The sequence below is a fragment of the Scatophagus argus genome, chromosome 18 (genome assembly GCF_020382885.2).
Source record: "Scatophagus argus isolate fScaArg1 chromosome 18, fScaArg1.pri, whole genome shotgun sequence".
NCBI classification, from domain to species: domain Eukaryota; kingdom Metazoa; phylum Chordata; class Actinopteri; family Scatophagidae; genus Scatophagus; species Scatophagus argus.
The window spans coordinates 204,160-231,336 of NC_058510.1; the positions used below are offsets into that span (position 1 = coordinate 204,160).

General features: G+C 42.8%; 2 protein-coding genes across 8 annotated transcripts; both read left to right on the forward strand.

The window, feature by feature from the left end:
* Positions 1–4,378: 4,378 nt before the first annotated feature.
* LOC124049688 (leucine-rich repeat-containing protein 30-like) lies at positions 4,379–27,177 on the forward strand. Of its 7 annotated transcripts, none has more exons than XM_046371605.1 (14): positions 4,379–4,486; positions 8,850–8,982; positions 9,458–9,571; positions 10,624–10,788; positions 12,256–12,413; positions 12,677–12,847; positions 22,475–22,651; positions 23,009–23,240; positions 23,555–23,686; positions 24,931–25,044; positions 25,789–25,923; positions 26,089–26,222; positions 26,387–26,435; positions 26,561–26,802. In XM_046371605.1, exons 8-14 carry the CDS (start codon positions 23,088–23,090, stop codon positions 26,708–26,710), a joined length of 867 nt encoding a protein of 288 aa, XP_046227561.1. In that variant the 5' UTR covers positions 4,379–4,486; positions 8,850–8,982; positions 9,458–9,571; positions 10,624–10,788; positions 12,256–12,413; positions 12,677–12,847; positions 22,475–22,651; positions 23,009–23,087; the 3' UTR covers positions 26,711–26,802. The 7 variants fall into 7 exon arrangements, with proteins under 7 accessions (XP_046227561.1, XP_046227560.1, XP_046227566.1 ...); XM_046371604.1 differs by lacking the exon at positions 4,379–4,486 and adding an exon at positions 4,503–4,526; XM_046371606.1 differs by lacking the exon at positions 4,379–4,486 and adding an exon at positions 9,820–9,905 and having other exon boundaries at positions 8,707–8,982.
* LOC124049689 (tripartite motif-containing protein 16-like) lies at positions 19,143–20,831 on the forward strand. The gene is made up of 2 exons (XM_046371611.1): positions 19,143–19,939; positions 20,728–20,831. The coding sequence occupies exons 1-2, from the start codon at positions 19,231–19,233 to the stop codon at positions 20,736–20,738; spliced, it is 720 nt and encodes a 239-aa protein (XP_046227567.1). The 5' UTR covers positions 19,143–19,230; the 3' UTR covers positions 20,739–20,831.

The window sequence follows — 27,177 nt, forward strand, 5'->3', positions numbered from 1 at the left end:
GTCTGACTGTCTGTCTCTTTACCTGTCTGTCCTACCTTACCTTTGTGACTGTACAGACAGGTCAGGTGTAGTAGCTCCTTTTAAAGTAATGGTCTGTCTTTGTACCTGTCTGTCTGAACACTGTTAATGTTACCATAATTCCATCAGAGTAAACAGTGATGAAGTGACAACTTGCTCATCACAGTCCAGGTGTCAGGCTCAAGTGAGTCGCTGTGTCACATGATGGATGCTGTTTCTCTGTCCTCTTCAGTGATCCGCAGCAGGAATGTCAGCTACGCTAACTACGCTAACAGGAGGAGCACAGCTCCTCTGTGGCTCACTGCCTCGCACACACACACACACACACACACACACTCACACTCTCTCTCTCTCAGACCCGTGATCACATGACTGTCCTCAGCACCTGATTCTCATCAGTCCAGTATCTCATAAGTATCTTTCCTCTCTCGTTTTTCATACCGAAACCCCTGACACAAATAAAATTACATAAAATGACAAGGCCTGAGGGTAGCCAACCAATCACAGCACTTCGCTCACTGAGTCACTGAGATTCACTCATTATGAAGACATAAAAGTGTTTGTAGTCTTTCTTCTCCTGTGGCAGTAAACAGCAGTACAGTAAACAGTGTCTATACATACTGATACTGCATCTTGTCATTTACAGTTTTTTATTTAGTCCAAACAAAAGGAATTTCTAAACAAAAACAATAACGTGCATACACACATTCCACATAATGTGTTCATTCACACAATCAAAAGAAAATGATTCCTTCAGCCAAATTAATTTGCTGTACTTCAAAACTTTCAGATATAAAATTTCTGAAATGACTGTCAAAAAAGACTGAATGCTTAAATAGATGGATGGAATTGCTGAGTCAGAGCTGTCTGATCAGAATTACCTGATCATGTTATCTGATGATGTCATCAGGTGACGTTTGAAGACATCCCTTTGATCTGATAATCAGCTCTCTCATTATCTGACTGTTAGTAAATAACAAGGAGGATGAATGGGGGTGAGACAGCAACATGGGGGCATAAAAAATCCTGTTAGAACCAGAGAAGAAGATGCAACACCGTTAGAACTACAGAAGAAGAGCTGTGGACACTAAGCATTAAATAAAACTAATTATTACAAACAAAATGAAGCAATTAGCTTTATGAATACAACATGGGATTGATGACTTCCTGTTCCATGTCTTTCTGTCCCCTGTCATCTTGTCTTGTCCCCTGACCGTCCACATGGCGGACATGTTGGTGCTGGGACAGATAGTTTGTTGTGTTGCTGGAGTTAATGAGTCAATGAAAGCACACAACAAGCAGAGAGTGTTTGATCCAAACAGCTCAGGCCAGTCTCGCTCTCTCTCTCTCACACACACACACACTGGTAACCTGATAGCGTCCCACACACCTGGAAGCTCACCTGTACCTGTCCTGTTAGCTGTAAACACAGAGCTGCCACAGGAACTCATCCATCACTTTCTCCTGCAGTCGGAACAACAACCTGACTGGTTGATCTAATGAACTGATTGGTTGATAAGATAAGATAAGATAAGAATTTTATTGATTCCGCAGGAAATTGTTGTGCCAGGGTTGCAATACAAAGAGGTAAACAAAAGTATCAAGCCATCACAGAAAATATAAAATAACAGGTTAGTATAAAAAATAACTGAGTACTATAAAAAAAAAAACAGAGTATATACATGACATAGATAATGTTGATAATGCTACTCCCATGGTGCATCACTGCTTTCAAAACCTTTTCTTCTTCAGAAACATGTCAGCAGTCAGAAGATTTTGTGTTTTATAACGTTGTCTTCTTCAGTTTTATCATTCAGGCTGATTTTTTCTTTCACACTCTTCTGTTGTGTTGTGATAACTGCAGACAGACTTTTATTTCATTCATTTGTTCATGGACTCACATGTAGATTCAGAAAGTATTGCTGGTGTAGAAAAGATGTGGAAGATGATTTTAGTAATTACTACACTACTGTGTTAAACATTTCTGCCTGCTGTTGCTGTGTGAAACTCAGCCAAATTCATGTTGCTGCACTGCGTTTAACACTGAAGTGATGATTGGACCTTTACTTTCAACAGTTTCACGAACTGTGGTATTAGTACTTTACTGAAGTAAAAGTACTTCTTCCACCACTGCAGACTTGACTGAGAGAAGATTTTTTTACAGCTTTAATACTTTGAATGTCTGACAAAAAGGACAGAAGGAGCAGCAGATGAAAAGGTGGGGAGGAGGTGAGCAGGTGGGGTTTAACCACTGAGACACAACAAGAGAGCATTAGGAAGACAGGGAGAATATGGAGGAGCTCGAAGATGAAAGGAGAGCAGAGAGGAGGAGGAAACAAGAGGAGACGTTAACAAGCCAACAGGCTGCATGTTCAGCTGTCCACATACTTTTGGCCATTACTGAATGTGCTTTGATGAGGTTTCCAGATATTTTGATTGTGTGTCCATATACCTTTGGCCATGTTGTGCTTGTACTGATTCCCTCCCAAACCAAACGGCAGAGACAAAAAGACCAAAACGGTTTGGTCGGTTTCACCTGTTGTTTTCTTCTTCCTCTTCTTCTTTTTCTTCATATTATTGTTATGAAATGTCGCTGCAGATGGGGCCCACTGGTCCAAGCCCCCCCCCCCCACCTCTGGCTGAGATGAAAGGAGCAAACTGATGGAGGTGAAGAGTCGACACCAGCTGCTTCCTCTGATTTAACGTCACTAAAATCACTCAGACATGCAGCTCACACAGAGTCTTCATCTTCTTCTTCGCTCTTTTTGTGCTGTGCATCACAGAAGTGGTGGAAAAGTAAATTTATTCAAGTACTGTACATCACTACAGTTTGGAGGTACTTTTACTTGAGTATTCAGTACTCCCTTGTGTAAAAATACATGAAACACCTGGTGGTTTGATTGTCTTTTTTAAAAAATTATATAATACAAAGATTTGTTCATTCTATCAGGCTGTACAAACACATCAATCAGTCGATTAGTGGAGAAAATGAATGATTAGTTACAGTGAAGTGTTCTTCTCTGTGGAACCAGAACTGGTTCCTTTACGGTGTCACCCTGGAGAACCTTTTCTGGTTCCAATTAAAGTTTGTGTTCAGGGTGGAACAGACAAGAAGATCCTCTAGAGTCTACGTTGTCTCTTCTGAAAGTCGTCCTTGAACACCCCTCGGGTTCATTTCTGCAAACAAGGAAAAAAAAAATTAGATTTAAATTTTTTTTCTTATTTTACTATGAAAACTTTATTTCTGAAGAACTGACTGGTTGTCTCTGAGACTTCTGTCTGTTTTTCTCTTTCGATGTGTAATTCTTTTCATCCGATTGTCAATGCAGCAGCGCCATCTGCTGTTCAAACTAACAAACTACCAGCTGAAGTTTCAGCATGTCGACTGCTGTGTGGCTCTGAGCTGCTGTCTGGACACTTTAATCAATCCAGTCTGACAAACTAAAAGAAAACTATCAACTTTTATTTTCACTAACAACCTCCCAGATTCACATGCAAGCATTGGACAGGATCATCACATTGTCATTATTTTCATCTCTGGTAACTCATAATAACTAATATTGTCAGTGTCACCAAGGATGAACCTCAGTCACATGGAAAACTAATGACCCTTAAGCCTCTTTCTTTTTTTCTGTCCTCACTTCTCTGTTAACATACTCGATCCTTTGCAGTGAGGATCCGCTGAGTCAGGGTTATAATCTGAGACAAGTGACTACAGCTGACGGAGAAACTACAGAGGGTCAGCTTACGTCTCATGACTTCAAGTCCAAGTGGACACCATCATCACCACCTGCTCCCCAAGTGGCGTGAGGGACAATTTCTACATCCAGCTTGACGACATCCTGTCCCCTGGTCCCTACAAGGACAAGTACAATTTCTTTGGAGATTTTAATCAGTTTAAGTTGGGAAAGTCCAACCAACAGTCCAAAGCTCAGCATTCAGAGGATTCAGATCATTCAGAGGAAAAGCAGCAAATCTTCACATCTGAGAAATTGCAACCAGCACATGTTTTTACAGGAGCAATCACTGGGAATAAATGAGGAAGTGAATCAAACGTGGCTCAGACGGGCATACGGGCAGGAGCTCAACACTGCAGCTGAACATCATAAAGGAGTAAAGACTGCAGTGTGGTGGAAGAGCATTGTTTGGTTACTGGGGGAGTCTGGTTACTACATTTCCCCTTGGGGATCAATAAAGTCTCATCTTATCCATCTCTTTGATCAGAACCAAACTGATGAGAAATGTGTGACAGTGTGTGACGTGTGTAAAGCTCAGAGAAGAAGAAAAAGTGAATGAGGAAAGTCGGTTGGTTCAGAAAGAAGAAAACGTGAGTGTCAACAACTTTATTATCAGAGCTGCAAGCACTCGCTGCCGGGGCCTTGACTTCATTATGCTCCATTGTCTTTAATTCTGTCTTAACGCCTTGGTTTCTTTGCCAATTATTCCCGTGCCAGTGTCACCTGTTGCGGTAAGCATCCTACGTCACTTCCTGTTGCCGTGCGTTACGGGTTAGTACCAGCTCCGTACTGCTCTTTAATTTAACCTCACTTAAGTTGTTCTACTGTCCACAACAGCTAGTAATTTCACATTGTTACTTTAAACGCCTGTTCAAGTCAAACATTTATTCACTCGCTTTAGCGATTTTCACGCTAATCTTGTAATCATTTAGCGTTCGTTAAACTCCGCTAAGCTAGCTTAGCCTGTTCATTAGCGATGGCTGCTCTGTTCGCCTCAGCCTCTCCTGCTCTCTCCTGCTTGGTGTGTCACATGTTCAGCTGTTCCTCTGCCTCCTTTAGTGAAAGTGGTAAATGTAATAAATGTAGTTTACTTGTAGCGCTGGAGGCGAGGCTTAGTGGATTAGAAACGCGGCTCCGCACCATGGAAACAAAGTCTTTAGCTACTGTAGTTAGCCTGCCCGCATTAGCCGGTGCAGACCGATAGCTTCCGAGCAGCCGGGAAACCAGGGAGGCTGGGTGACTGTACGGAGGAAGCATAGTCCTAAGCACAAGCCCACGGTTCACCCCCAACCTCTTCATGTTTCCAACAAGTTCCCCCCACTCAGAGAAACCATCTCTGGTGATTGGCAGCTCTGTAGTCAGAAACGTGAAGTTAGCGACACCAGCGACCACAGTCAAATGCGTTCCTGGGCCCTGAGCGGGCGACGTTGAATCTTATCTAAAACTGCTGGCTCAGGATAAGCGTAAACACGGTAAAATAGTAATACATGTCGGCGGTAATGACACCCGCCTGCGCCAGTCGGAGGTCACTAAAATTAATGTGGAATCAGTGTGTACATTTACCAAAACTATGTTGGACTCCGTAGTTTTCTCTGGACCCCTACCCGATCTGACCAGTGATGACATGTTATCAATGTTATCAATCAATCGCTGGCTGTCGAGGTGGTGTCCAGCAAACGATGTGGGCTTTGTATATAATTGGCAGACCTTTTGGGGGAAGACCTGGTCTCGTTAGGAGAGACGACATTCATCCCGCTTTGGATGGAGCAGCTCTCATATCGGGAAATCTGACTCCCTGACAACCCAGAGTTGAGACCAGGAGGCAGAGCTGCAGTCCTACGCGCCTCTCTGCACTCCCATTGGATTAGATTAGATTCAGCTTTATTGTCATTACACACAGGTACATGGCAATGAAATCCATTAGCACAGTTGCCCACCCAAAATCCCAGAAAACTGTCTGTCCCCAGACCACCTAAATGAATTAAATCAAATACAAAAAGAGCAGTCATACACAATAATCTTATAAAGATAAACACCATCACCTCCACAGCTACAACAAATAGGAGAATTAAATGGAAACTGTTAAACGTTAGATCTCTGACATCTAAAGCTGTACTAGTAAATGAATTAATATTAGATTATAGATTTATTCTGTCTAACTGAAACCTGGCTTCGGCCAGAAGAACATGTCAGCTTAAATGAATCCACCCCCTCCAGTCATTAATACCATATTAATACTACCAGCTGAGGAGGTGGAGTTGCAGCCATTTTGGACCACAGCCTATCATTCAATCCAAAGCCCAAAGTCAACTACCATTCATTTGAAAGCCTCATTCTTAGTCTCTCACACCCTACCTGGAAAACAGTGAACAGTTCTTATTGCTGTAGTGTACCGCACTCCTGGCCCGTACTCTGAATTTCTACTGGAATTTCGATAGAAATTTTTCGATAGAGTTCCTATCGAGTCTTGTCCTTAAAACTAATAAAGTAATTATTATGGACGATTTCAACATCCACGTGGACGATGGTAATGATAGCCTTTGTGCAGCATTTATCTCTCTGTTAGATTCAATTGGCTTCTGTCAGTGTGTACATAAACCCACTCACTGCTTCAGTCACACTCTTGACCTTGTTCTGACATATGGCATTGAAGTAGAACATTTAACAGCCTTTGAACAAAATCCTCTTTTATCTGACCATTGCTTAATAACTTTAGAGTTTATAGTACTTGACTACCACCAAGAAAAAACTCCTGTCTGATGGTGCTGTGGCTAAATTTAAGGACGCGATTCTGTTGTCATTTACTTAGTATCGTGTCCCGGTACTGCTGAACATTACAACACTAAGCAAAAGTCTTATGCCAATTGTAGTCCCTCTCAAGTTGACCATTTTGTGGACAGTGCTGCAAGCTCACTAATGTTAACACTTGACTCTGTTGCCCCGTTAAAAAAGAAACACAGAAAGCAAAAGAGACTAGCACCCTGGTATAATACTGAGGTTCGCAAATTAAAGTAATATGTGCAAAAACTTGTCAAACTTATCGAATCTCGCTCAATCTGGCAAGACAGTCTTAGATTACATAGGAAGGCCCTACAGACTGCCAGAGCAGCCTGTTCCTCCAAATTAATTGAGGATAACAAGCATAACCCCAGGTTTGTGTTCAGCTCTGTAGCCAGGCTGACAGAGAGCCATAGTGCTATTGAGCCTTGTATCCCTGTGACCCTCAGCAGCAATGACTTCATAACCTTTTTTAATGACATTTTAACGGCGTTAGTCAAAGTCACAAATGACCTTCTACTGGCATCAGACGAGGGACTTATCTCTGTCTTTGTAGTGTTAGACCTTAGTGCTGCATTTGACACCATTGACCATTCCATCTTATTGCACACATTGGAGCACCCAATTGGCATTAAAGAAACTGCATTAATCCTCTGGAGTCATGTGCATAATTGCCCGTTTTTTACTAGTTTTGATTTTACCTTTATATTTCAGCTTAAAAATGGTTTACCTTGCCTTGTTTGGTATCACAAGGAAATTCAATCGAATGCAACTGGATTTAGTTATTTGTCTTTGAAGACGTTTCACCTCTCATCCAAGAGGCTTCATCAGTTCATGCTCGCTTGATTAGGCTGGGACTAGTCCAACTAGCTGGTGTGCACAACTAGCACAGGTATTTATACCTGGGTCTCCACACCATTAGATAACAACTGGCTAATGGCTGTGAGAATGTTAATGAGTTCGGGTTAACGACCTATTGTTGTTATGGCTTTCGTGTGAATTGGGGTGAAACTTCCTTGGTAAGGATGGGAGGACAGCATTGTAAGTGCAGGAGAGATGATGTCTAAGTCCACCACCTCTGTTAAGTGAAGGTTTTTCCAACTTAACATAGATGGCTCCCTCGGCCCCTCTTTTGTACCACCTGTCCTCTCTGTCAAGAATGTGGACATTGTTCTCATCAAAGGAATGTCCCTTTTCCTTAAGATGTAGGTGGACAGAGCAATATCATATACGCAGTCCAGTGCAGTGAAGAATTCTCTGATCTTTACATTGGTGAAACAAAACAACCACTCCACAGAAGAATGGCACAACACAGGAGAGCCACCTCCACAGGACAAGACTCAGCAATCCACCTAATATGACCTGGAAAAGTGGGGAAAAAAGTTAGATTTTTTACAGTGAAAACCACAAACATGTTTAACAAACCATTTTTATAACTTAAAATATATAAATTGTAAATTTTAAAAACTTATGTACAGATTTAGCAAACAATTATTAGTTATTTACTACTATTTACTATTTACCTTAAAATGCGGTAAATGCCTCAGGCGTTGTTTTTTGTAGAGCTATTTACAACTATACAACACAATCACACTTCACTAGACACTAACTATACGCTCCAAACACGCTAAATGTCACAAATCTCTCAAATCTCAAAACGTGACATCGCCATCGCAATCTCTCGTTTGCTGCCTACTTGCTGCCGCAACTTTTCCATAGCAATAAAATGCCATGTGTTGCCAGTCACACATTCTGATTGGTTAATGTGGTGTATATTTTCACCAATGGAAGAAGAAGAATCAACTTTACTGGCAGTATATATATTTTTACATACACATACTGAATTTAACTTCTGCATTTGACCCATCCTTAGTTGAACACACACATGCAACACCCAGCAAATTACATGCAGTGAAACACACACAGGAGTAGTGGGCATATTGAGGGGTTAAGTGCCTTGCTCAAGGGCACATCAGCCGGCTAATGAAGGGGGGGGGTGCATTTTTTTCGCGTTAATCACTCCACCACACCCAAATTTCTCCTGCCCATCCAGTGGGGGATGTGGGGGAATCGAACCGGTGACCCTCCGATCACAAGCCGCTTCTCCAACCTCTAGGCCACGGCTGCCCCCCAATAGGAAAGAGGGTGTCATGTTTCCTTACAATGAGCCGGTGTTTACTGCGTCTTCTTGCATACAACTCGCACCAAACACGCAGCAAACGTGGCGACAATGTTCAGGAAAAAACATCGCATGTGTTATTTATCATAACACGGGTTTCACTTGACATATCAACAAAATGATTCTGATCCTCTCAGACTGACTGAAGATGAGCGATGTGGTACAAAAGGAGGACAGATCGAAGTCTCCAGGATCCAGTTCTTTGTCTGTGAAGAGTGAGTGGTCCAAAGGAGAACTTCCAGGCTTTAGTGATGAATCTACAGGCACAAAGTAATGATCCCACTGAGTTCACCTGATCAAATCTGAGCCTCATAAATGAATGTGTTTGAATCACAGCTCTTTGCTGCTGAGTTTAGAGTTATGATGGTTGTCGCTGTCACCGTATCAACCAGAAAAACGACAATGAGGGAAATGACACACAAGCTGATTTTACTAAATTCACTGCATGAACATCAACTTCTACTTCTGATGAGTTGTTATGAGAAGATAAATGGGTGATATCGCGGGTATATGTGTGGCAGTTACTGATGCATGGCCTCCAGGAGGCTGTGGTGTTCAAGGTGGAGGACGAGGAGCAATTACGTCAGGACTTTTCACTCTCTGACCCTCTCAGAACCCTCTCAGGTCCATGGTCTTCTCACCTTTGAGGTGTGAGCAGATCTTTCTGTCTGGTCCTGCCCACCTGAACACCACAGGCTGCTGTTAAATGTCACAGTCTGAAACAATAATATCTCTGTGTTTTCAGAGCTCAGCACCTCAGATTAGAGTCTCCAGGATCCTGTTCTCTGTCTGGGAGGAGTGATTGGTCCAGAGGAAATCCTCCAGACTTCAGCAATGAGCCTGGACCCTCAGACACAAAGTGAGACACAGTTTAAATAATTTCTGCTAGTAGTAGTTGGGTGGGAGGAGTTACTTTGAGACACCTCTGGAAGTCCAATTCAATTTTTCAAGTCACCTGCGGCTTCTAAGGGCCTGTTCTGCACTTAATCTTTAGTCTCATAGTCTGTCACATCTTCTGCTAACAGTAATTCACTTTTCAATCTTGGAAACTATTGGTCTTTAATCAAAATGATGACACATTTTAAACATTTATTTTACATATCAAAGTCTCTGTCTGTCAGTCTGTGAAGAGATGACTGTTCCAAAGACTCCCCTCCATCCTGCAGTAATGAACCTGGACCCTCAGAACCAAAGTAGGAGACTGTTCGTGACTCTAAGTTGTGACTCAGTGGGGAGGAAAATGGAAAATGTTGTACTGTTAGAATTAGAATTAGAATTCCTTTATTGTCACTGCACAGCTGTAAAATGAAAATCAAATGCAAGTCCTTGTGGTAAGGGGAATAAGGTGCAGATAAGGTGCAAGATAAAAGACATGATAAAAACAACACACCTCAAACAAGTCAACATATATAACATATATAAGCAGCAAGAACAGATAAGTAGCAAGAACAAAACATATAAACTGAAATGTCTTGCACATTCCCAAATGTTGATTAAGTTCAGTTCCTCTGTGGCACTTAATAAAAACTGTTCAGGAGTCTGGAGGTTTGGGCCTTAATGGATGGATGGAAGTAGGAAATCTACTTTACGCATAGTCAACAAGCTTGCTGATGTTTGCTGTGGTCCACTCTTTAGAGGTACTCATATGTCTTTAACTGTTGCGCACCATCCAAATCAAAATCTGAAAGAATTAATTTCATACAAATCTGTTATTGTTTTTTTAAAGTAGGAACATAAGGAAAGGTGTTTTGTTAAAAAAAAAATTCCTCAGTATATCCTGTATGTTCCATTTTTCTCATGGTGTCCAGATGGTGGTGGGAAGATTGTTCAGACTTTTGTTAAATTCATTTGTTTATTTTTATTTTTTAAACTGCAACTTCTCTGATGAAAATGCTTTCTTTTTAATGACAGTCTTGCTAATTGTGGACTGACTGGGATCAACTGCAGCTCTCTGGTCTCAGCTCTGAAGTCCAACCCATCCTATCTGAGAAACCTGGGCCTGAGCAGAAACAAGAATCAGAAGAACTTGCACGATTCACTAGTTAAGCTACTGACTGCTGGACTGGAAACTCGCAGGTCAGATACCATTTAATTAGCTCTTTGATGATCTGCAGAGTGGCTTAACTTTTGCTGCTACGCATTATTATGTGTCAAAACACTGTACTGACCATTTGCAAGCACACATTCCAGGCATATTGGCTGTTAATGTGAACACCTTGTATATACTTCTGATCATTGTGCTGAAAATTAAAAGTCCTCGTTATAAGTTCTTAGAGCTGTAGAGTCCTGTCTAATTACAAGCTTGATGGTGTCTTATGAACCCTCAAATTTGCAAATGTGTTACTTCAGCAGGATGTCTGGATTGTATTTTAGTTCCTCCAAAGGTTTCATCAAATCAAAACATCCCCAAAAATGTCCTAGCAGCATTGCCTGCTGCTGGAGCTCTATTGTTTTTGTTTACAGTATTGTATCTGCAAGATTATTTGTCTCCATCCTTTGTCTTGTTTACATAAAGAATCAGTGTTTGGACTGGTATTCAGATCAGTCAAACAAGGAGTCCACAGTCAGTCACCGTGGAAATAAGATAAGATAAGATGAACTTTATTGATTTACAAGTAAACACAGTACACTATACAGCTATATACGAGTCCTCATAAGGGAGGAAAGAGGACTCGACTGTTGAGCTGTACAGTCTAACAGCAGTGGGAATGAAGGAGCTGCTGTAGCTCCTTCCTACACTGAGGGTGTAGCAGTCTGCCGCTGAAGGAGCTGCTCAGAGCCTCCACTGTCTGATGCAGAGGGTGAGAGGTGTTGTCCATGATGGATGTCAGCTTGGCTAACGTCCTCCTCTCACCCACCTCCTCCACAGAGTCCAGTGGGCAGCCCAGGACTTGTGCCACAGACCACCACCTCAGACACGTAGTTACGTAGTCTCACATACTGTGGCCTGTTGGTGAGGTAGTCGATGATTCAAGCAGCCAAATGTCCGTCCACTCCTGCTCTCTCCAGCTTCCCTCTCAGCAGCACTGGTTGAATTGTATTAAATGTGCTTGAGAAGTAAAAAAACATGATTCTCCCAGAGCTTCTGGCACTCTCCAGGTGAGTCCACATCCGGTGCAGGAGGTAGATGACAGCATCATCCACCCCGATGTTTGGCCTGTAGGCAAACTGCAGCGTGTCCAATGCTGTACTCACCACAGAGCGAAGGTGGCTGAGGATGAGCCTCTCCGTGGTTTTCATCAGGTGGGAGGTCAAAGCGACAGGCCTGTAGTGGTTTGGCTCCTTGGGGTGTGCAGTGGGTCCCTTGGGATGTAACAAGGCCGAATGCCAACAGCAAGTAACTCGATGTCTTTAGTGCAGACTTGTTCCTCAACAGAGACGTGTCCCAGGTTGCACCATCTCTCGTTAATAAATGAATGAAGTCGTTAGACCCATCTCATAACACTTCTAACACAAGAGAAAAACCTAACACTTGGTGATAGAATACACATTTAAATTGGATCACATAAGTGTATGATTTGATTTTGTGTCATTTTTATTCAGGTTGAGTGATTGCAGTCTGTCAGAGATCAGCTGTGCTTCTCTGGCCTCAGCTCTGAAGTCCAACCCCTCACATCTCAGAGAGTTGGAGCTGAGTGGAAAGGAGTGAAGCTGCTGTCTGCTGGTTTGGAGAGTCCGAATTGTCGACTGGAAACTTTAAAGTCAGTTTACAACTTTTACTTCTTGTAGATTGTACATCTTCATGAGAAAATCTTTGCTTATTCAGCTTTCAGTACAGGATGTCTTACAACTGGTAACCGCTATTTCTCAGTGCAGAGAGATCTACTGATAGGTCGTAGTAGTAGTAGTTCAAGTCGTGGCTAAACACCAGAGGCTACCAGGTCTTTACTGCCAGAGGAAGCAGAAAATAGAAATGTGTGTAATAGGGACTCCTGATAGAATCATGACTATTTTGTAATTACAGACTTAATCACTGTGAACTACCAGACAGCTGCTGTTCATCTCTGGCCTCAGCTCTGAAATCGACCCCCATCCATCTGAGAGAGCCGGATTTGAACTATAATAAGCGTGATTCAGGAGTGAAGCTGCTGTCCAGTCTTGTGGAGAGTCTACAATGTTCACTGTAGTTTCTGAGGTCAGTAGAGGTTGCATCAGCGTTTTTTGGTCTATGTTATGAGGTTGTTGTGACCCTTTCTCTGAGTTCATTGTGAGGGGGCTGTTATTGTGTTCATCCCAATAGGTCAAAATAAACCTGGCCTGTGAAGACAGAAGAAATAATTTATTCTGGAAATATAAGTTTGCATTGCAGGCCTTAATGCTCAGCTCAGATCCAACGTTTTTGTTTACAGATTTTTTTTTGATGTGACAGACATCAGATTCTAGTGTGAACATCTACACTGAACTCAATATAGTCTTATCAGTTCAGACATTGAATGTCTTGTCCTTTTTTATTGTTTTTCAGATAAGTCAAAAAGGATTTACAAGTTACTGCCTCCTGTTTTTATTTATGTTGTACGCAACTTTGTGGGATCTAGATTGTATTTTTATGACATCATTAGACTGTTTTGTTTTAGACTAGACGGTTTGGCTTGTAAAACACCTTTACGGTGTTTGTTTAGTCCAGCCAACAGTCGAAAGCTCAACTTTATTGCCAACACATTCAGATGACTAAAAGGAAAATTAGCCAGTAGAAAAACTCTGATGACTGCTAGAACACATCACAGAGCCCAAACGGACATTTATCCCCACAGCCTGTTTTGTACTCTCTGTAGTTGTTTTGTGTTTGTAGCATGTTTTTGTTGCGGTTGAAATATTGTCTGCTCTCTGGAGCCAGCACGAAAAGCTAAGAAAAGTAATATTTTGAAAATACTACTCTTATTTATTACTAGCTTCTGTCTAGCTGCATTTTAACAATATAAGATGATGGAAAGTTTGTCAGTCTGGGATGATTTAAGTGTTCAGCAGCTGACATGTTGGGACTTGAGCTGGTTGTTTGTTTGTTTGTTTAACAGCAACATACACCACGGCTACTCCGTCCAATGTTAACCAACAGCCACCACAGACAATAAGAAGACAAAAACAGAACAACCAGGCAGTGATGTGCATGTTTTCGGGATTGTGGGAGAAAGTTGGAGAACCTGGAGAAAACCCACGCAGGGAGAACATGCAAACTCCACACAGAAGGACCCAGACCCGGATTCTAAACCTGGAACCCTCTTGCTGTGAGGCGACAGAGCAAACCACTGCTAAAGAGTTCTGCACTCTGCTTGGACAACCTTTTGTCAGTGCAATCAGGTGACAGTAAGAGATCAGCTGATCTTCACAGCAATGGAGTTCCCAGCATGTTTCATCATCTCTGTGCTGTGAGGTGAGTGATGTGTTCAAACCAGGGTGGCAGATTTGTTGGCGCTGATGAATTCAATTCAATTCAATTCAGTTTATTTATATAGCGCCAATTCACAACAAAAGTTATCTCATGACACTTTCCAATTAGAGCAGGTCTAGACCAAACTCTTTAATTAAATTGTAAAATAGAGAGAGCCCAACATTCCCCCTTGAGCAAGCACTTGGCGACAGTGGCGAGGAAAAACTGCCTTTTAGAAGGCAGAAACCTCGGAGCAGACCCCGGCTCAAGATGGGCGGCCATCTGCCTTGACCGGTTGGGTTGAGAGAGAGAGAGAGAGAGAGAGAGAGAGAGAGCAGGAGAGCGACAGAGAGAGCAAGGGAGAGAGGCAGAGGGGGTGGGGCGTGAGAGAAGGAGCACACAAGCAGAGATGCATAGCAGCAGTAATAATACCAGAAGTATCGAAATGTAGATAATGATAATGACAATGAAGTATACAGAAGGTATTATGGTGATTTTGATAACAATGGTAGTGACAAAAATGGTAGTAGCTGTACTGAGTCTTAACAGATTTAAATCAGATTATGACTAAACAGTAGTAATCGCAGTAGGTTTTGAGCAGGACGACAGCAGGACCGCAGCAGGAGGTCCAGTCATGATCGATAGGAATCTGCGGGACAAGAAAGCACAGGGACTCCAGGGAAGAAGTTGAGTTAGTAATATGCATTAATGGGACATGAATGTGTGCAGAAGGAGAGGGAGAGGAAGAAAGAGCTCAGTGCGTCATGGGAGGGCCCCCGGCAGTCTAAGCCTATAGCAGCATAACTAGGGGCCGGCCTAGGCCAGCCCTAACTATAAGCTTTATCAAAGAGGAAAGTTTTTAGTCTACTCTTAAATATAGAGAGGGTGTCCGCCTCCCGGACCGAAACCGGAAGATGGTTCCATAGCAGAGGAGCTTGATAACTAAAGGCTCTGGTTCCCAGTCTACTTTTGAGGACTCTAGGAACCACAAGTAGCCCTGCATTTTGGGAACGCAAAGTTCTGGTGGGATAATAGGGTACTATTAACTCTTTAAGATAGAATGGTGCCTGACCGTTCAGGGCTTTATAAGTGAGGAGGAGAATTTTAAAATCTATCCTGAATTTTACAGGTAGCCAATGTAGAGAAGCCAGAACAGGAGAAATATGGTCTCTCATGCTGGTTCTTGTCAGTAGTCGTGCTGCAGCGTTCTGGATTAGCTGGAGAGTCTTTATGGATTTACTGGGGCAGCCTGATAGAAGGGAGTTACAGTAATCCAGTCTAGATGTAATGAATGCATGGACTAATTTTTCTGCATCTTTCTGACTCAGGATGTGCCTAATCTTTGCGATATTTCGGAGGTGAAAGAATGCAGTCTTTGAAATATTTGCAATGTGCGAGTTAAAGGACATGTCCTGGTCAAAGATAACTCCTAGATTTCTTACAGTGGAGCTTGAGGCCACGGCTAAGCCATCTATCAATGCAATATCACTGCATAAGTTATTTCTAAGGTGTTCGGGGCCCAGAACAATAACTTCGGTTTTGTCTGAATTGAGAAGTAGGAAGTTGCTGGTCATCCAGGTTTTTATGTCTTTAAGACATGCCTGAAGCTTGACTAGCTGATTTGTTTCATCTGGTTTCATTGATAAGTACAATTGCGTGTCATCCGCATAACAATGAAAATGTATGGAGTGTTTCCTAATAATATCACCAATGGGGAGCATATACAGGCTGAATAATATTGGCCCAAGGACAGAACCTTGGGGAACTCCATGACTAACTTTTGAGAGTGTGGACGATGTATCATGAACATGAACAAATTGAAATCGCTCTGATAAATAAGACTGAAACCAGCTTAATGCAGTTCCTTTGATGCCAATTAGGTGTTCCAATCTGTGCAGTAATATAGAGTGGTCAATGGTGTCAAATGCAGCACTAAGGTCTAACAGTACAAGGACAGAGATAAATCCCTTGTCTGATGCCAGGAGGAGGTCATTTGTGACTTTGACCAATGCTGTTTCTGTGCTATGATGAGCTCTAAAGCCAGATTGAAAAGTTTCAAATAAGTTATTATTTTGAAGAAAGTCATATAACTGATTGGCGACTGTTCTTTCAAGGATCTTGGAAAGAAATGGAAGGTTAGATATTGGTCTATAGTTGCTTAAAACCTCTGGATCAAGTGTGTGTTTTTTAAGGAGAGGTTTGACTACAGCTATTTTAAAGGACTGGGGTACATGGCCTGTTATCAGGGACAGATTGATCATGTCTAATAGACAGGTGCTAAGTAAGGGTAAAGCTTCTTTGAGAAGTTTGGTAGGGATGGGGTCTAAGAGGCATGTTGTTGGCTTGGATGAATATATGAGTGAGTATAGCTGATGGGGATCGATAGGTGAAAAGCAGTCAAGATGAATATCTGTTTCTACTGTTGGTTCTAAGACACTAATGTTTGATGTTACATCAGGATCAGCTGAGGTCAGTAGGTGCTGAATTTTGTCTCTAATGTTTAAGATCTTGTCGTTAAAAAAGGTTATGAAGTCATCGCTGCTAAGGGTCACAGGGATACAAGGCTCGATAGCACTGTGGCTCTCTGTCAGCCTGGCTACAGTGCTGAAGAGAAACCTGGGATTATGCTTGTTATCCTCAATTAATTTGGAGTAATAGGCTGCTCTGGCAGTTCGTAGGGCCTTCCTATATGATCTAAGACTGTCTTGCCAGATTGAGCGAGATTCAATAAGTTTGGAGGAACGCCATTTCCTCTCAAGTTTTTGCACATTTTGTTTTAATTTGCGAACCTCTGTATTATACCAGGGTGCAAGTTTCTTTTGCTTTATGAGTTTCTTTTTTAGCGGAGCAACAGAGTCTAGAGTTGTCCTTAGTAAACTTGCAGCACTGTTCACGAAATGGTCGATTTCAGAGGGATTATTATATTGTTCACTCATATGGGGACATGATACTGAAGTTAATGACAATAGAACTGTTTCTTTAAATTTAGCCACAGCACTATCAGACAGGTATCTAGTGTAGGAGTTTTTTCTTGGTGGTATGAAGTCAAATAGTATAAATTCAAAAGTTATTAAACAATGGTCAGACAGAAGAGGATTTTGTTCAGAGACAGTTAAATGTTCTACATCTATACCATATGTCAAAACAAGGTCAAGAGTGTGATTGAAGCAATGAGTGGGTTCATGTACACACTGACAGAAGCCAATTGAATCTAAGAGAGAGATAAATGCTGCGCGAAGGCTATCATTACTATCGTCCACGTGGATGTTGAAATCACCCATAATAATAACTTTATTAGTTTTAAGGACCAGACTCGATAGGAACTCTGGAAATTCCAGTAAAAATTCAGAGTATGGGCCAGGAGCGCGGTACACTACAACAATAAAAATTGGTTGTATTGTTTTCCAGGTAGGGTGTGAGAGAGTAAGAATAAGGCTTTCAAATGAATGGTAGTTGACTTTGGGCTTTGGACTAAATGATAGATTTGGGTCAAAAATGGCGGCAACTCCACCTCCTCGGCCGGTGTCTCGAGGAATCTGAGTATTAATATGACTTTGGGGAGTGGATTCATTTAAACTGGCATATTCTTCTGGCCGAAGCCAGGTTTCGGTTAAGCAAAATAAATCTATATTATTGTCCAATATTAACTCATTCACTAGTACAGCTTTAGATGAGAGAGATCTAATATTTAACAGTCCACATTTAATTCTCCTATCAGTTGTAGCTGTGGAGGTGTTGGTGTTGATCTTTATTAGATTTTTATGTATAACTCCTCTTTTTGAATTTGGTTCAATTAATTTAAGTGGTCGGGGGACAGACACAGTCTCTATGGGATATTGGGTGGGTAACTGTAATGGAAGCGCAGAGAGGCGTGTAGGACTGCAACTCTGCCTCCTGGTCTCAACTCTGGGTTGTCAGGGTTTTGGTTTAATAAGAAACTCAGTCAGATTTCTAGATAAGAGAGCTGCTCCATCCAAAGTGGGATGAATGCCGTCTCTCCTAATGAGACCAGGTCTTCCCCAAAATGTCTGCCAATTATCTACAAAGCCCACATTGTTTGCTGGACACCACCTCGACAGCCAGCGATTGAATGATGACATGCGGCTAAACATATCATCACTGGTCAGATTGGGTAGGGGTCCAGAGAAAACTACGGAGTCCGACATAGTTTTTGCGAATGTACAAACTGATTCTACATTAATTTTAGTGACCTCCGACTGGCGCAGTCGAGTGTCATTACCGCCGACATGTATTACTATTTTACTGTATTTACGCTTATCCTTAGTCAGCAGTTTTAGATAAGATTCAATGTCGCCCGCTCTGGCCCCAGGAATGCATTTGACTATGGTCGCTGGTGTCGCTAACTTCACGTTTCTGACTACAGAGCTGCCAATCACCAGAGATGGTTTCTCAGCGGGTGTGTTGCTGAGTGGGGAGAACTTGTTGGAAACGTGAAGAGGTTGGGGGTGAACCGTGGGCTTGTGCTTAGGACTATGCTTCCTCCGTACAGTCACCCAGCCTCCCTGGTTTCCCGGCTGCTCGGGAGCTACCGGGGGCAGGCTACGAGCTACACTAGATCGGTCCGCACCGGCTAATGGGGGCTGACTAACAACAGTAGCTAGAGACTTTGTTTCCATGGTGCGGAGCCGTGCCTCTAATTCACTAAGCCTCGCCTCCAGCGCTACAAGTAAACTACATTTATTACATTTACCACTTTCACTAAAGGAGGCAGAGGAATAACTAAACATTTGACACACCAAGCAGGAGAGAGCAGGAGAGAGAGAGGGAGACAGAGAAGCCATCGCTAATGAACAGGCTAAGCTAGTTTAGCGGAATTTGGCAAATGCTAATCGGTTATAAGATTAGCGTCAAATTAATAAAGTGAGTGATGAAGTCTATGACTAGAACAGGCGATCAGGGTAACAGTGTGAAATTACTCGCTACAGCGAATATTAGAACAACTTAAGCGATCTTAAATTAAAGCGCAGACGGAGCTGCTCGTACCACCACTAACACACAACAACAGGAAATGACGTTGGACGCTTACCGCAGCAGGAAGTCCGATCAGGGCAAAGAAGACTGGACAACAAGCAGTTCCTCAACTTCACTGCTATGCTGGACCTGAAGATGTAGTCTGTGATGTCTGCACTGGGATGAAGCTGAAATCCCTCAAGTCCTCTCTGGTCTGTCTGGTCTCTTACTGTGACAAACACCTCCAGCCTCACTATGATGTGGCTCAGTTAACAAAACACAAGCTGATGGAGCCCACTGAGAAGCTCCAGGAGAACATCTACTCTCGTCAAGATGAGGTGATGAAGTTCTGCCATATTGATCAGCAGTGTATCTGTTATCTCTGCTCTGTGGATGAACATAAAGGCCACGACACAGTGTCAGCTGCAGCAGAAAGGACTGAGAGGCAGAGAGAACTCGAGATGAGTCTACAAAACATCCCGCAGAGAATCCAGGACAGACAGAAAGACCTGAAGGTGCTTCAACAGGAGGTGGAGGCCATCAGTCACTCTGCTGATAAAGCAGTGGAGGACAGTGAGAAGATCTTCACTCAGCTGATCCGTCTCATGGAGAAAAGAAGCTCTGATGTGAAGCAGCAGCTCAGATCCCAGCAGCAAGCTGAAGTGAGTCGAGTCTTGGAGCTTCAGGAGAAGCTGGAGCAGGAGATCACTGAGCTGAAGAGGAAAGACGCTGAGCTGAAGAAGCTCTCACACACAGAGGATCACACCCAGTTTCTACACAACTACCCCTCACTGTCAGGACTACAGGACATCATCAGTGTGGACTGGACCGAGACCTCGCTGACAGACACTGGAGGTCTGGTGGCACTAGCAGAGCTGCTAAATTATTCAGGTCAGATCAACCTGGATCCAAACACAATCAGCAAATGCCTGTTGTTATCTGGGAGGAACATCTTATCCTCATCACAGAGGCAGATTCACTGACTGCTTCCGGGTCCTGAGCAGAGAGAGTCTGACTGGACGTTGTTACAGGGAAGTGGAGTGGAGCGGGTTCAGGGTTTCAATCACAGTCACATACAAGAATATCAGTAGAACGGGATGTCAGAGTTGACTTTAGACTTAGACTTTAAATTGTTGCAGTAATGCATTCATAAATAACACAAGCGTAACTCAGTTCTCAGAGTGAGAGTGCACCTGTATCACAGTGCGGGTAATTCTACAGCATCACGGCAACCATAAGTCTCCTCCACAGAGTCCAGACCACATTCACTCAGCCCTTACGTGCTTTATTTGATGTGAATGTATCCTTTGCTGAACTGTGTCAGCTGCAGCAGACAGGAATTATTAACACAGCAACATGTCACTCTTCTTTTAGCTTTTGATTTCTCTCCGTGTCTGTTGCTCAGCCCTCACCGTAGAGCTGATTCTGGTGGTTTTGCACTTGAAGGTTCTGTTCTGTGTGTGTATATCAGGCGTATGTGTCTGGTGTTTTTTACATGCATGGGTTTTGAAAGAATGAAACCCCGACAGTTGTTGGTCCTGTAGCTTCAAACTCTAAAGTCGTCTCTGCACTGGTGGAGACGTTGACTGTTTGCGATAAACTTAAGGGTGAAGTGTTGTGTATGTATTGAGAAAATTCTCCTTCTCCTTCAACTAAATACAGTCTTTAAACATCCACAGCAATACATTAGTCTAAATACTTTGACTGCTGCAAACAGAGTCTGCAGCTGCTGGCTGGCTGACTGACTGACAGCAGCAGCTGTGTGTGTGTGTGTTGGTCAAAGGTGAGATCTGCCTGTCTATCAGTGCTCGTCCTCAAATAGAGTTTTCTCTCTCTCTCTCTGTAAACACACTCCTAACTCGATCATCTTCTCTCTGCCAGAAACAGCCAGCCAGTGAGTCAGTCAGTCTGGATTTGTCAATAAACTGATCGGGTCATGTGACTCTCCTGGTGTCGAACACTACTGAACACCAAACTTCAAGGTTTGCAAGGATTTTCACTTGGACACCTGAAACTTCTCCAGCTCTGTAAAGACAAAAGTTGCATGAGGTAGGAAACCGGCTGATCATGTTTGTCTCAGAGGTGCTACACTATATAGACAAAAGTATTGGGACAGCTGGCCATCACACCAACAGGGACTTTAATGACATCTCGTATTTAAAGTTTGAAACTGAAATATATCTGTTACTGGGAAGTCAGAAAGAAGTGAACTGACCAAACCTCCATCAAGCCAGTTTGTCTATAATCCCTCACTTTCTGTTGTGGTTTTGGTCTCTGCTGCATATTCAGCAGATTATTCACTCCCAGAGACACCAACACACTGTCACTGAAAATGTTTTAGGACTGCACTACAGGATTTGGAGAGCTCAGTTCTTTGATCATGACCCCAACAAGGACTTTAATGAAGCTTTGCAGTTCTAACAGCTTCCACTCTTCTGTGAAGGCTTTCCACAACATGTTGGAGTGTTTCTGTGGGAATTTGTGCCCATTCATGCAGTAGAGCATTTGTGAGGTCACACACTGATGTTGGACCAAAAGGCCTGGCTCACAATCTCCGTTCCAGTTCATCCCAAAGGTGTTGGATGGGGTTGAGGTCAGGGCTCTGTGTGGGCCAGTCAAGTTCTTCCACACCAAACTCATCCAACCATGTCTTTATGGAGCTTTACTTTTGTCCATATTGTGTATAATGAATAAAGAGTGTTGGTGTCTCTGGTGGGGCGGCACAGTGGTTAGCACTGTTGCCAGGTTCTAATCCTGGTCTTGTCTGTTGTTCCTTTGAGCTTCCTTCCCTCACAGTAGGTTAATTGGCTACTCTACTTTGCCCCGAGGTGTGTGTCTCAGCCCTGTGATTGACTTGTAGTCAGCTGGGATACTCACCAAAACTGTCTTCTTTGTCTTTCCATTGTTCTGACAATCATCAACTGAGCCATAAAATTGAATTCTGATTAACAGTGGATGGGAAGTCCAGGTTCATACAAGACTTTTTGGAGTGAAGCAGCTGTGCTGCTGATAAATCCTGAACCCAAGCTTAAAGTTTAAATCTGTCTCCACTGCAAAATTTCATCTGCCCTGTCAAGCCTAAAACTACAGCTTTGAAGGAAAAGTGACATTACTGAAACGTTTTGAATTATTGGAAGCTGTCGTTCTTAACATTAAAGTAAATTGTTAAAGAAGACATTCATTAATCGATACAACATACATTAAGAAATCACCTGGAAAGCTCATGCTGCCCCACGTGGTCTAAAAGCCAATAGAGCCTGCAGGTCTGGTCTCTTAATCAGATAAAATGATCAGTTAAGGAGGACGGCAGGTGAAAAATGCAAATGTGAATGATCTGTGCGTCACTGCAGCATTCAACTGATAGCAACAAGGAAATACAGAGAAGTACCGTGATGGTCATGAGAGGTTCAAATTCTTTATTTTCAGTCTGCAGGAGTTCATCTGAACCAAAGACAACAAACTATTGTGTTGACACGACAGCTGTGGATACAAGACTAACACCTGGACAACACCTGGACAGCCAAAAAAAAAGTCCCACTCAGTCAGTAGAAGACCATCTTCTACTGGGTAGATCTGGATATCAGACAGTGGAACAACATCTGGGTATAAGATAAGATAATCCTTTATTAGTCCCATAACTGGGAAATTGCAGTGTTACAGCAGCCAACAGAATATAGAAAAAAAGAGTAAATACACAGGAAAGAAGTACCTGCAGCTGTACACAGTACAGAAAAGAAAAAGACTATTTACACTAGAGTCCCTCAGGTTATGGTTAGTGAATGAATTACTTCTTGCACAGGTTTTGTTTCAGGGACTACCGTAAGTAAATAAGTACTAATCCTTGTAGTAGTGTTTACATGAGTAAAGATTGTTGCACAATTGTTATTACGCATGTATTATTGCACAGGTCTGCTGTGACCATTTTGTCCCATTATTGCACATATTGTTATATTTTAACAGACACAGTGGGATAGCTTCACGACAGTAAAGTTCTGTTGACAAGCCACTGGGTCTGCAGGAAGGAGAAGACAGTGGAGGGATGGGAGGAACATTGTGTAAAGAGGAGGTGGAGGAGGAAACAAGGAGGAGTGTGGGAAGGGAGGACAGTCTGACATCAGCAGACAGAATCCGTCGATTCACCATCAAACAGTTTGGATATAATGTCCTGAGTCTTGCTCGCCGAGGACTGAAGGTAGGACAACAACTCGGATCTGGTTACTGTAGTCAGATGTCTTCTGGCGGAAACTTACTCTATGCGTGTAAATACATAACCAGCTGTGTCACTGGCTTTTTACATGAGAGTCTGAGTAGGTCAAAGTCTTCTGTGTTACCAAGACTTCAGAGCAAAATATTTCACCATGAAATGGATTCATTTCTTTGTACCACTTCAACAGCAGCAGAAGTAGCAGTAGTGGTATGAACAGTGTTCATATAAGCAGTAACAGTAGGAGCAACATGTTTGATCTTATTGTTTTCTTCCGCTCCCTCTTGTGGCTCCTCCTGCAGGAGGTCCCAGATGAACTGTGGGAGCTGTTGGAATTGGATAAGCTGAATTTGTCCCTCAACAGCCTGAAGGTTCTTCCTCCTCATCTGGCTCTGCTGTCCAACCTGGTGGTCCTCAACCTGTGGGGTAACCAGGTGAAACATCTCATGACCTCCTTTTCTTCACTTGTTGAACGAATCTGCAACGTCCAGCACAAAACATAAAGTAAAAATTTAAAGACACAAAGACAGTATATGTATTGTATATGTATATGTATATGGTGGATGGTGAATACCTTGTAGATTATTTCTTTTCTTTTCTGGGAATCCTCCCACGTCCACAAATTATTCTATATTCCAGATCTATTATCATTAAACTGAAGCTGGACTCTGTCAGCTCTGTTCAGCTGCATTATGTGAATTATAGGATCTCATTATCATGACAAAACTGAAGCCAGACTCTATCGATGTGTCCGTGAGCAAGGCAGTGACTCCTTCTACCCCAGCAGCTGCTCTGTCTCCAGGATAAATAAAGGTTATAATCCCCCCCTCTAATCCCCCAGGATCCAGTTTCTGTCCTCTGTCCTCTTCTAACCTTCATCCTCCCTCCCTCAGCCTTCAGGTCAGCTGTACTCAGAAACAGCAGCAGCAGTGGAAATGGCTGCCGGCTTCATTACCACCACAGTACGATGTCTTTATGTCAGACTTTCTTTACAAAAGATGTGAAAACTAGAAAAAGTTGTCATGTTTGTTTCTAAGAATAGAGACCCCAAATGCAGACACAAGGTTGAGGTGAACAAACTTTTACTAGAGCTGACTAAGAATGTTTTCACCAGAACAGTCAGAGTAACAGTCAGACTAATGAACAAAAAGTTTTCAGTCCAGGTCACATGTGGTCTCTATGAACAAAAAGGATTTTCCTCAGGGGCTGGTAGAACCAGAATGAGGCTGGACTACAAGGGCAGAGAATGAGCTTGAGTGGGCTGGCAAACACGAGCCGATGAACCTGGACACCAAAGACAAAAAAAAGGGTATATTTTCCCAGAAGTATCCAGAGATTAAAAGAACTGATACTGTACCACACAAGCACAGAAACCATCTGGCAACAAAGAAAGGTGAAAACCTGTCTTGAAAGGGCTCAGCTCAGGGTGGAGTTGATTGCAGAAAACTCAGGACAGGTGCACCGCAGGTAAGACCGCCCAGCTTACTCTGGATTGGAGCAGGAAAACACACACACACACACACAGGCAGGCAGGCAAGGGAGAGGAGAGAGAGCAAATGCCAGGAGAGGCAGGATCCTTTCTTCTAATAAACTGCTAGTTAAAGATGTGTCATGATGTGATCACTTGATTTAAGAAAAAGGGTTATTTTTGTTCCAGCTTTGAGTTTGTTGTGTGCAGCTCAGCAGCCTGCCAGCAGAGATCGGACAGCTGAGGAGACTCCGAGTTTTATTCGCCTACAGAAACAGACTGACAGAAGTCCCTGAAGAGCTGGGAGCCTGTACACAACTGGAGGTACTGCAAATACTGCTAAGAGTACTTCTGCTACAGATGAAAATGCTACTGCTGCTTCTTCTGCTTTTATTTTCTAATTCAGAGACTTCACTTTGATCAGCTGATACATTTTGCACTGCAGTTATGAGACCATCGATTTTAAATACACCATATGACAAAAGTATCCAGACACCTCTCGCCATGGGTCTGTTCCTCTGGGTTTCTGCTCGGCCCCTGACTCCCAGTGAAGGGAAATCTTAATGCTTCAGCATACCAAGACATTTTGGTTTTTTTTGCATTTTGCTATGCTTCCGACTTTGTGGCAACAGTTTGTTGAAGGCCCTTTTCTATTCCAGCCTGACTGTGCCCCAGTGCACAAAGCAAAGAAGAGTGGAAGCTGTTATAGCTGCAGAGCTGCAAAGTTTCATTAAAGTCCTTGTTGGGGTCATGGTCAAAGAACTGAGGAGTGAACAATCTGCTGAATATGCAGCAGAGACCAAAACCAGAACAGAAAGTGAGGGATTATAGATAATGTGGCCTGAAGGAGGTTTGGTCGCTTCACTTCTTTCTAACTTCCCAGTAACAGATTTGTTTGTTTCAAACTTCAAACTTTAAATACCCAAATGATACATGTAAAGAGAATCAAAATGGACTCAAGGTGGAGCCCTGTGGTACTCCATAGGAGTAGATGAATAGAAGTCCTCACATCTAAATGAAGCTGTTGAAATAAATGTTCCTCTGTCTAACAGAGTGTCTGTCTCTCAGGTGCTGAGTTTGGCTAACAACCAGTTGTCCTCACTGCCTGCCTCTTTCTCCAATCTGACCAGACTGAGGAAGCTCAACCTCAGTCACAACCACATTGCCCATATTCCAGGCTGCGTTTACAACATGAAGGCTCTGGTACATCAATCAGGCTCAATTCAAATGTTCGAACTTTCCTAGGAGTTCCACCAATCACATAAATGTGACATGCTGGCCCCAATTTGACCCTGTGTTCCTTCTGAGTTCCTGGTTAAAGGGGTTGGCTTGTGTGATCTCAGTCAGTCAGCTCCTCTGTCCATGCAGGTCTTCCTCCATCTGGCCTGTAACCGTCTGGAGAACCTGGCAGAGAACATCCAGGCTCTGGTGGAGCTAAAGATCCTCATTGTGGAGGGAAATAGTCTCCACTCTCTGCCGAAGGCCCTCTGCTGCCTCACCAGGTAACCCCAGCTTACTGGTTAACACCAAGTAAATCACCTGGTAAATCCAGCTATTACCCCCACCTGCCAAAACCCAGGAGATAACCCTGTCCGAACTGAAGACCACTGTGCCTCACACACCTGTCAGGTGGCATCTGCTGTTGACATGATGTGATTTTCTCCAGGTTGGAGTTGCTGAATCTGGACTTTAACGACATTAAGGACGTACCACAGGTAAAGTGTTTACAGACCAGCCTCAGTGACACGGTGTTCAAAATACAGTGTAGATATTGTTGTAGTTCTACTATTCAAAACAATGACGCCAGTGAAGATGACGATGACGATGATGATGTGTTCAGGAGATGCACCAGTTGTCCCGACTGGAGAAGTTGGCCTGCCATCCTCTGGATAAAGGACTCCACATTATCCACAATCCGCTGCTGAAGCCTGTGAAGGAGGTGCTGGAGGGGGGGCTCGGTGACCTCTTTAACTACCTCAGAGCTGGGTAGAGGTGGTGGCCTTTTGGACAATAGTGTATCTTGCAGCCTGTAAATGTGAAAACAAACATCTGATAAAATCTGTTCGGTGAAATATATTGAAATCCTAGAGTTGATCATTTTTATATATATATTTTTACTGTAGTTTACTGAACTTCAACTTTTTTTTACATTAATTGTGTCTCTGATTGTTTTTATTACTATAGTAGCAGCGGTTTGTGTGGTCTGCATGGTGAAAAAGTTATGGGACACTGCCAAAAACACCTGATGCTGCTCAAGGCATCTTTTAACTTGTGTATGGATTTATTGTAGTTCATGTGCGATCTATTTATTTGTCTGCCTGACCTGAAGAGAAATTGCTGGGCTTTCTTCCCTTCTTTCTGTTGAGCTTTAAGGACAGAGCATGAAAACCACTGAGTCAAACTATGATTTGGGTCCGTATTAATAAAACGAACTTATCTGGTAGTTGTATCTTCTCA

Bases quoted from the DNA above. Each gene is read 5' to 3' on its own strand.
- LOC124049689 (XM_046371611.1), top strand. From the start codon at position 19,231: ATGAAGCTGAAATCCCTCAAGTCCTCTCTGGTCTGTCTGGTCTCTTAC.
- LOC124049688 (XM_046371605.1), top strand. From the start codon at position 23,088: ATGGGAGGAACATTGTGTAAAGAGGAGGTGGAGGAGGAAACAAGGAGG. The intron at 25,924-26,088 runs GTACATCAATCA...CTGTCCATGCAG, and splicing joins TTTACAACATGAAGGCTCTG to GTCTTCCTCCATCTGGCCTG. The intron at 26,436-26,560 runs GTAAAGTGTTTA...TGATGTGTTCAG, and splicing joins ACATTAAGGACGTACCACAG to GAGATGCACCAGTTGTCCCG.